Source organism: Pelophylax lessonae (genome assembly GCF_965119305.1).
Source record: "Pelophylax lessonae genome assembly, chromosome: 1".
Lineage (NCBI taxonomy): Eukaryota > Metazoa > Chordata > Amphibia > Anura > Ranidae > Pelophylax > Pelophylax lessonae.
The window spans coordinates 10,895,316-10,906,175 of NC_138768.1; the positions used below are offsets into that span (position 1 = coordinate 10,895,316).

General features: G+C 43.7%; 1 protein-coding gene across 1 annotated transcript; it reads right to left on the reverse strand.

The window, feature by feature from the left end:
* Positions 1 to 365: 365 nt before the first annotated feature.
* Positions 366 to 10,285, reverse strand: LOC309552988 (uncharacterized protein; the record flags this gene model as incomplete). Its single annotated transcript, XM_082253893.1, has 2 exons — positions 366 to 484; positions 9,175 to 10,285. 2 exons carry the CDS (start codon positions 10,283 to 10,285, stop codon positions 366 to 368), a joined length of 1,230 nt encoding a protein of 409 aa, XP_082110019.1.
* Positions 10,286 to 10,860: the final 575 nt, after the last annotated feature.

Here is a 10,860-nt window from a genome sequence, read left to right on the forward strand (position 1 = left end):
GGGCGGTCGGGCGATTGGAGCCACCTGCCCCGTGCATCGGAGCTGCCAAGTGGGGGCGGGAGCGCGTCGCCAGCAGCGCGCGCTTGCCCTCTAGCTGCAGGCGCGCAACCGACGTAGGTCTACGTTGGTTCGCGAAGGAGAGCCGCACTGCCGCAGTAAATCGGCGGTGGGCGGTCGGGCAATTGGAGCCATCTGCCCCGTGCATCGGAGCTGCCAAGTGGGGGTGGGAGCGCGCCGCCAGCAGCGCGCGCTTGCCCTCTAGCTGCAGGCGCGCAACCGACGTAGGTCTACGTTGGTTCGCGCAGGAGAGCCGCAGTAAATCGGGAACCGGTTAAACAGGAGAATTTGGATCAGCGTATGGCCAGCTATAGACTAGACAAATATTGTATGATCAACAAACTGAGACAAACCAAAGAAGGAGGCAATCCAAAGAAGGAGGTCATTTGAGGAGTCGGGAGCTGAGTACGCCTGGTCTTCGCTGGACCTGCTAATGAGAGAGGTGGAGTTATTTATATATTTATATATACATATATATGTCATTTACAGCTAAAAATGCTCCATTCACAATTATTACTTAGATGTGGAATGCTTAAAGCTGAACTCCGGGCTTAAATACTCTCATTTACATATATTCCGCAATAGCCAGAGAGGATATAAATCTACTTTGTGTGCACCAAATGCATTTAAAAACCCAGATATCGCCTTGTAAATGTAGCAGTGACATCATCACTGTGCTGTCCACAACCTGTGCAGAGAGAGCAGAGCTGTGGGAGGGGCCCCGTAGGCTGGACCCACTACAGGCTGCTTACAGAATACCCCAGGAGGGGGCGGAGACCAGACCAGTCCCCCTGCAAAAGGAGAGAGCAGCAGTGAGCGGTCTTTATTACAGGAAGTCTCACACTGGATTGCTGCACAGATCTGAAAGAAATACACAAAACACACCGAGCTTCAAGAAGAATTTAGGCAAATTTTGTTTATCCTGAGTTCAGCTTTAACCACTTGTCTGCCAGGCAATTATTTCATTTTTTTGCACACATGTTAAAAAAAAATCTAATTTTTTTTTTTGCTAGAAATTACTATCCCCCCCCCCCCAAAAAAATAAAATAAAATCATATATTTTCTGAGATTGAAGACCCTGGGGAATAAAATGGTGGTAGTTGAAATTTTTTTTTGTGTTGCACGGTATTTGCTCAGATATTTTATCAAAATTATATTTTCAGGAAAACATATACTCTAAAATAAATTTTAGTTCAAACAAACACAATATTATACCCTGTTTTTTGGTTAAAAACAAACAATTCAGATGCGTTAAAGCAGAGTTCCGGCCTATTTTGCAACTATATTGATTCATGGAGTGCTCGCTATGCTGATCAACAATTGGGCATTTTAAATTTTTTTCGGGGGTCCCTTACCTTATTTTCAGGGCATTTTTGATTGTATTTCCTCTTCCTCCCCCCCCCCTGTGGCCACAGCCACCGACATCACTTCCGCCTTTGCATTGCATCCTGGGAGCTGTTTGTCATCACTCCCAGGAGGCTGGAATCAGGAAGAACTCTCAGAACACTCCCTGAAATCAGGAAGAAGGACACAGCAGATTACACTGCGGCTTCAGATGCCCACATCCAAGATGGCCGCTCTCAGACAGCGTTTTTAAAAGTACGATTTTGACTAAAATCCAATACTATACACCTTGTAAGTATGAGAATAGCAGTTCTGTAAAGGACGATGGATTAGTATTATAGGGGAATTTTTTGTTAAAAAAGGTATTTGAGGCCAGAACTCCGCTTTAAGTAAATAGATATCAAACATGGCAAGTTTAAAATTGCACACGCCAACGGAATTGCAAAAATATTTTATACCCTCAATTCTCCATAGGAGGCACTTTAAAATCCTTTACAGGTCATCAGACCAGGTTTGAATGAACTTAGAATTATGGTCCAGGAATTATTGCTCTTACTCCAACGTTCACAATGATACCTCACATGCATTGCAGGATTAATGTTTACATACATGCCCTATGTTGCCGTTTTTATATGGAGTGTGTACAGAGGGGATGGGGGGCGGGGGGGGGGGGGTTGCTTTAATTTTTTTTATTATCAATTATTTACATTTATTTTATACAATTGTAGCATCCTCCTAGGTAGGTGCTGGAGAGAGAGAGTATAATTTTGGATCTTTTCTGCTTACCAGAAGGATTGCAGGTAAATCTTTATTGTTCTCCGCCTACCAGAGGGCAGGATCTGCTAGTGAGGTCTGCTCATGGTGCTCAGGTACAGCTCAGTTTGTCTGAAGTGTTTCACACTGGTCCAATAGGGAGGCATATTGGACATTGGGAGGAAACCTGACAAATGAGTGCACAGGTATTTGGTACAGGAAAGTACCTCGGTGCATGCTAGGATACTGTATAAATGCCAAGAGCACATGTGCTCGGGGACTTTCAGCTTGAGAGCGGAGTCCAGGAGGGAGGGGCTGGCCACCCCTAAACTGTAGAAGTTGCCATGCAGCCTCAGGTGGTTGACCTGAGGGTCTAAAGTGCTAGAGAGGAACTGAACCCAGAGACACTGGAGGATCTGATTCTGCATACAGTGAGTACAGATCTGTGTCATGGGGCCTGACCTGAGGGGGGTCATCCCTGCAGCTAGAAGAGTCAGGTTCACCATGTCTATTGCTTTAGAGAGAGCAAGGAAACCTAACTCTTTTCATACATGTAGAAGTATGGTCCAAGCAGTGTAACTGCTTCCACAAGTAACCTGGGGAGGCCAAGTGAGAGTTGTCCTTATCAACTGTATATAATTCCAGTTGGAGTATCTCACTATGACTATTCCCTTCTCTCATCCAAATTCCACAATAAATATTAAAAAAAAAACCAACTCCCCTGGACCGTTTTTTGTGTAACGAGCCATTGGGAGTAAGGATGAATGTGTGAACTGTACCATAAGTGACTGTCTGAAGGTAATCAGAGGAGGCCCAACAAGTCATCACACAGCAAGCCCTACATGGACAGTGCTACACAATTCTAATTTTTTACACTTTGTAATGACAGCTGTGGCCCCGAAAGGAACCTAATACACCTCCCTTCTGGGGGTCATTAGTCGCAGAAAGGAGTTCCTCCTGCTTACTCTGGGGAAGCAGTTTCCCATGGTCCCGGAGAGCCCAGAAACCACCACGGGAGCGGTGGCTGTGAGCTTGATTTAACTACTTATCTACCATGACATTCATGAACTTATCTAAAAAAATATACAAAGTATATTCCTCGCGCCAATGGAACCGCAAGAGTATTAATACAGATTACAATATTGATTAAAATATTGATGGATGTTAGCATTAAATCTAATTAGCCTAAAAACAGTATAAATAGCAGCTGCTGTATAAATAAAAGGGTATTAAATATCTATGGTCTTATAAAAAGACCAAATACAGCGCTTGCTAAAAACCAGTGACTACCAATATCTATGTCACTCTCTCTGTAGTAAGTATAATACCAGTATGGATATCCCAAATTATTTCAACATGTAATTGTCAAAAAAAGGAAAGAAAACATCAAAAGAAATTCCATCTAATGAATCATGTGCAATTTACATAGTGAATAGACATATAAATATAAATATAAAATAGATCCGAATATAAGTGGAAGAATATAAAATTACTAAAAAATATATATGCGTAGATAGTCGAAAAAAATAGTCCCAAAAGAATATATATATATACATATACATATATATATATATATATATATAAAGTGACTTCAGTGCTCAAAAAATGGTGATAAATGTCCTTGATGACAAATAAATCTTCAATTCAAAAGTGCAAGTGCTCTGGCATGGTTTGCCGTGACATCAATTCCTTTATGAATAGATAAACTGGATCACTTACCAGATTGAGTGGGTTCTATATGCCATATGGCACTAGAACCGTTCACGCTTGAAAAGCCCCCTGGGCTTAATAGGTATCCCCTTTGAGTAGTCTTACGAACTGCAGATGGTCCCTCTAGGCTCCGGGGTATTCAGTCAGTGATAATATATAGGAAAAGAGAAGGCTCCAAATAGGGATAAGGTTTAAGAGAATCCTTTATTTCCCATAAATCGGGTGTAGTAGCTTTAAAAGTTATAAAACATCACTGGTAGTCTAGCGGTGTGGGCTGCTCATCCTCTTCACAGAGCGGCGAGCTTACTTCCGGCTTGAGCTCCACCTCAACGTGACGCAATGACGCTGTGCGGTCCAAACTGACGCGTTTCGTCACTTCCGGTGACGTCACCGCACAGCGTCATTGCGTCACGTCGAGGTGGAGCGCAAGCCGGACTTTTGAATTGAAGATTTATTTGTCATCAAGGAAATTTATCACCATTTTTTGAGCACTGAAGTCACTTTATATATATATATATGTATATATATATTCTTTTGGGACTATTTTTTTCGACTATCTACACATATATATTTTTTGTAATTTTATATTCTTCCACTTATATTCGGATCTATTTTATATTTATATTTATATGTCTATTCACTATGTAAATTGCACATGATTCATTAGATGGAATTTCTTTTGATGTTTTCTTTCCTTTTTTTGACAATTACATGTTGAAATAATTTGGGATATTCATGAACTTACCTTGATAGACAAGAGGTTAACTGTTGGCAGCCTTATTTTATCTCAGAGGGGGCGGGATTTACCAAAAATGTTTTCCTGGTGACTGGCTGATGGAATCACACCTTTCTTATATCATATCTTCGTGTTGATTTATGAGCCATATTCACAAAGATTGCCGCTCAGGTTTCACTTCTTAAAATAACACCAGCTTCAGGCTAGGCATAGCAGTGAATTTCCAGAGTTTCTGTCTGTGGTCATGCATTTTTCTTGCAGACAACAAACGGAAGGCATACAACTGAATGTGTACAAGAACCCTTTAGTTCTGCTTTATTAAAAAGCAGGATAAAAAAATATTACTGGCTTCATCCTGATGTAGTCTAAAATATAACATCTATATCATTTCTGGTGCACTCTATAGAGATCATGGGGCTGTTAGGACCATTCTTTTTTAGCCTGAGTTGTTTTATTAGGTTAATACAAGGGTATTCTAGCTCAGTGCTCCTCAACCTTTTTTTCCAATCACGTCACCCTTTTAAAATAAGCAAAATCTCAGGGAACACTGGTCTAAAATGTAAAAAATATAATTGCCACCCTTCAACGGGAAACCTGAGCCGGGACGGACGATGCACACAACCACCTTGATGAAACTTTACATCAGAAGCCTCCCTTCATATCAGAGGTCTTCCCATCACATCAGAAGTCTCCTTCACTTCAGAGGTCCTCCCATAACATCAGAAGTCCCCCTCCCCCCCATCGCATCACAAGCCCCCTTTACTTCAGAGGTACCCAAACATATCAGAACCCCCTACCATTTCAGAGGTACCCCATTACATCAGAGGTCCTCCATTACATTACAAGCCCCCTTCACATCAGAGGTCCCCCATCACATCAGAAGTTCACTTCACTTCAGAGATACCCAATCATATCAGAAGCCCTCATTACTTTAGAGGTACCCCATCATATCAGAGGTCCCTCCATAACATCAGAAGCCCCCTTCACTTCAGAGGTATCTCATTATATAATAAGACCCCATCAGTTTAGTGGTCCCCCCATCACATCAGAGCCCCTCTTCACATCAGAGGTCCCCCCATCACATCAGAGGTCACCTCGGAACATCAGAGGTCCCCCATCACATCAGAGGTCTTCCCATCACATCAGAAGTCCCCTTTACTTCAGAGGTCCCCCCATAACATCAGAAGTCCCCCCATCACATCACAAGCCCCCTTCACTTCAGAGGTACCCAAACATATCAGAACCCCCTACCATTTCAGAGGTACCCCATTACATCAGAGGTCCTCCATTACATTACAAGCCCCCTTCACATCAGAGGTCCCCCATCACATCAGAAGTCCACTTCACTTTAGAGATACCCAATCATATCAGAAGCCCTCATTACTTCAGAGGTACCCCATCATATCAGAGGTCCCTCCATCGCATCAGAAGCCCCCTTCACTTCAGAGGTACCTCCTTATATCATAAGACCCCATCACTTTAGTGGTCCCCCATCAAATCAGATCCCCTCTTCACTTTACAGGTCCCCCCATCACATCAGAGGTCACCTCATAACATCAGAGGTCCTCCATCACATTAGAGGTCTTCCCATCACATCAGAGGTCTCCCAATCACATCAGAGGCCCCCATCACAGCAAAGGTACCCTCATAACCTCATAACTTCAGAAGCTCTCATCACATCAGAGGTCCCCCCTTCACATAAGAGGTCTTCCCATCACATCAGAAGTCCCCTTTACTTCAGAGGTCCCCCCATAACATCAGAGGTCCCCCCTTCACATAAGAGGTCCCTCCATCACATCAGAAGCCCCCTTCACTTCAGAGGTATCTCATTATATCATAAGACCCCATCACTTTAGTGGTCCCCCCCATCACATCAGAGCCCCTCTTCACATCAGAGGTCCCCCCCCCATTACATCAGAGGTCACCTCATAACATCAGAGGTCCCCCCTCACATTAGAGGTCTTCCATCACATCAGAGGTCTCCCCATCACATCAGAGGCCCCCATCACAGCAAAGGTACCCTCATAACTTCAGAAGCGCTCATCACATCAGAGGTCCCCCTTCACATAAGAATTCTCTCTTCACTTGAAGTGAAAAGGAAGCCAAGAAATCCTATCTAATTTCTGGTGCACTCTACAGAGATCATGGGGCTGTTAGGACCATTCTTTTTTTAGCCTGAGTTGTTTTATTAGGTTAATACAAGGGTATTCTAGCTCAGTGCTCCTCAACCTTTTTTTCCCAATCACGTCACCCTTTTAAAATAAGCAAAATCTCAGGGAACACTGGTCTAAAATGTAAAAAAACATAAATGTCACCCTTCAATGGGAAACCTGAGCCGGGGACGGACGATGCACACAACCACCTTGATGAAACTTTACATCAGAAGCCTCCCTTCATATCAGAGGTCTTCCCATCACATCAGAAGTCCCCTTCACTTCAGAGGTCCTCCCATAACATCAGAAGTCCCCCCCCCCATCGCATCACAAGCCCCCTTTACTTCAGAGGTACCCAAACATATCAGAACCCCCTACCATTTCAGAGGTACCCCATTACATCAGAGGTCCTCCATTACATTACAAGCCCCCTTCACATCAGAGGTCCCCCATCACATCAGAAGTTCACTTCACTTCAGAGATACCCAATCATATCAGAAGCCCTCATTACTTTAGAGGTACCCCATCATATCAGAGGTCCCTCCATCACATCAGAAGCCCCCTTCACTTCAGAGGTATCTCATTATATAATAAGACCCCATCAGTTTAGTGGTCCCCCCATCACATCAGAGCCCCTCTTCACATCAGAGGTCCCCCCATCACATCAGAGGTCACCTCGGAACATCAGAGGTCCCCCATCACATCAGAGGTCTTCCCATCACATCAGAAGTCTCCTTTACTTCAGAGGTCCCCCCATAACATCATAAGTCCCCCCATCACATCACAAGCCCCCTTCACTTCAGAGGTACCCAAACATATCAGAACCCCCTATCATTTCAGAGGTACCCCATTACATCAGAGGTCCTCCATTACATTACAAGCCCCCTTCACATCAGAGGTCCCCCATCACATCAGAAGTCCACTTCACTTCAGAGATACCCAATCATATAAGAAGCCCTCATTACTTCAGAGGTACCCCATCATATCAGAGGTCCCTCCATCACATCAGAATCCCCCTTCACTTCAGAGGTACCTCATTATATCAAAAGACCCCATCACTTTAGTGGTCCCCCATCCCATCAGAGCCCCTCTTCACATCAGAGGTCCCCCCATCACATCAGAGGTCACCTCATAACATCAGAGGTCCCCCATCACATCAGAGGTCTTCCACCCTATCAGAGGTCTCCCTGTCACATCAGAGGTCCCCCATCACATCAATGGTACCCTCATAACTTTAGAAGCCCTCATCACATCAGAGGTCCCCCCTTCGCATAAGAACCCTCTCTTCACATTGGTCCCCACCCCACCAACCCCATCAAAGTTCCCCATTTACATCAGAGTTCCTAAATTACATCAGAGGTCCACCCATGACATCAAGGCCCCCCTTAATACATTGGAGTCCTCCTCATACATGAGAGAGGACTTCCATCTTCTCTTGAAGCATGCTGAGGCCCTGCATGCTGTTTGCCGTGGTTCAGAGTCAAGCATTGCCATGGATTGAGCAAGCTGGCCACCATCATCATAGCAACGAATGGTGCTGTACATCCTGGCCCTAGAGTGTCATTGATTGTTGTGGTGGTGGCAGCTGGCAAGCATGATGACAACTCATGATGCTGATCCAGGACTAACTGTTTCCCATATTGTGGCACTCTGCAGGAGCCAAGATGCCATACAACCATATGCCATATGACCCTGGCTGAGAAGCATTGTTCTAGAGCTGAAAAAGTGGATTAGATGAAGTCCAGCTGAAAGTAACTTTTTTTTTTCTAAAGTAACATTCTTTATGTGTCATTTTTGTTTTTCCAGGCTGGCTTTTTTTGTTGGCAAACACTCTAGTCCAGGCATGTCCAACCTGCGGCCCGAGGGCCGCATGCGGCCCAGAACCGCAGGCAATGCAGCCCACTGCCCCCTGACAATGTTTTTTTTTTTGCTGGGGAGGAAGGAAGTTGGGTCGGGGGCATGGCCACAGCAGCTTTCAAATGTAGGCAGAGGCTGCCTCGGAGGGGGGGGGGGGGGGAGTGGGAGGCGAGTATGTGCAGTGTTTTTGACTCCTACCACCATGACCACTCCATATCACTGAAGTGGTCATGGTGGTTAGAGTGTTCCTTTACTATCTTTCAGAAGAAGTAAACCTCTGTATACTGATTCCATTTCATTTGATCATCCTCTAGTTATGTTAAATTTGTGTGAGGGGCACGGCGGCCCGGGAATGGCGCGGCGGTATTTTATTACTTATATACCTTAACTATAGTATATATTTTATATGCGGCCCGCAAAAATTTCTCTACACTCATTGTGGCCCAGAGAAGTCAAAAGGTTGGACATCTATGCTCTAGTCATTAGCCTGAACCCTGCCTCATATAATGAGAGTATATTCATGTTTAACATAGCTCTAAGAATACTAGGTTAGCAGGTTATTACCGTTTAAGAGTCGGACTCGAGGACTTCTCTTTCTTTTTTGTCTCTGAAAATCACTCTTCATTTTACGGATAATATCCTTAGCTTCTTCTACCCCCAGGCATTTATAATCACTGAGCAAAGGTGAGTCGGCTTTAGCGCAGGCCGTCAGGCTCTTTAGAAGTTGTTCTTTCTTGATCTCCAGGCCACGGTGATTAGGAAGATGGAATGCAAACACCAAATGGTTCCACACACTTGGCACCTTATACATTTCATCTTTGAGATGAGCACAATAGCCTTTCTCTTTATAAAAATTACAGGGTGGGTGGCATGCCTTTGGGCCAGGATCCTCAGCAATCTTCACATTGAGAAAAATCGAGGTGGATTCTGGTCTCCAAAACACTGTTTTATCCCTCAGGTAGACAAAGCCATCACTGTCATTGGGAACCTTTGGGAGGTTCGTGAACTGGTGACTCTGGTCAGGGCTGTGCACTAATACATAATGCGTAATCTCCTGTTTGTACAAATCAGTACCCAGAATTCTCAGTTGTGGCTTTTCACCCTCACAGTGCTGAGTCTGATAGAGAGACAGAAGATCAGATAACTGGAAGGAGAACTTGAAGCTACCATACCATGAAGCAGATTTATCAAAAGCCGGAGAGTTAGCGAATTGAGCTCTAATTTTTTTCGAATATTTTTTAGCCATCCATGATGGGAGCACTTCCTTGGCTTCCTCACATGACTTTTTACGTGCCCCCCTAATGTCTTCTGGTGCGATGTCTGCACTCCAGAATAAAAGGTCTCTAAATTTAGGACGAATAACTTGCATTTTTGTCTTGAAACGCTCCTCATCATAAATTCCATCCATAGAGGACTTGGCAGTGACATGCTGTAGACGGTGGACTGGAAACTCTTGTTGAATGTGTTCGAAGCTATGCGGTTCCATATTTTTCAGGGTTTCTAACATTTTCTTCCCGCTTTCATTAAGTTCCGTGCCTTCTTTGGTCAAGATGTCATAAACCTTCATGATAGGTAAATGACTCCCTTCAACAAAGTGGACTTTACTTCTTTTTGAGCTGAAAGAGTTCTGAAGCTCAAAGTTCTTGAAGTCTCGTGAAGCTGATAGCACTGCCATAGTTATTACTTCTCTGCTGTGGACTTCTTCTCTCTTCTGTCTAGGCGGGAATAGGAGTTTTGTACAGTATCTTGTAAAACATTATCTACTAACCACGCCTGCAACTAGATCACAATGCAGAAACACAAGTGAAAGTAAGACCAGACTCTAGCTGCAGGCTAGCCTATTTTGCGATTCGGCACTGCGTGATTTTAACGGACAATTGCGCGGTCGTGCGACGCTGTACCTAAACGAATTTGACGTCCTTTTTTTCCCACAAACAGAGCTTTCTTTTGGTGGTATTTGATCACCTGTGCGATTTTTTGATCATGCGCTATAAACAAAAAAAGAGCGCCAATTTTGCAAAAATAACAATATTTTTCAAATTTTTTTATATGAAATTCCCCCAAAAAAAGTAAAAATCAAAATTTAACATTTACGGCCAATTTGTTTTCTGCTACATATGTTTGGTAAAAAAAAATCGCAAAAAGCGTATTTTGATTGGTTTGCACAAAAGTTATCGTGTTTACTAACAAAGGGAAAGATTTTTGTCATTTTTGTTGCTTTTTTTTGTTTAACGCGTAATGGCGGCGATC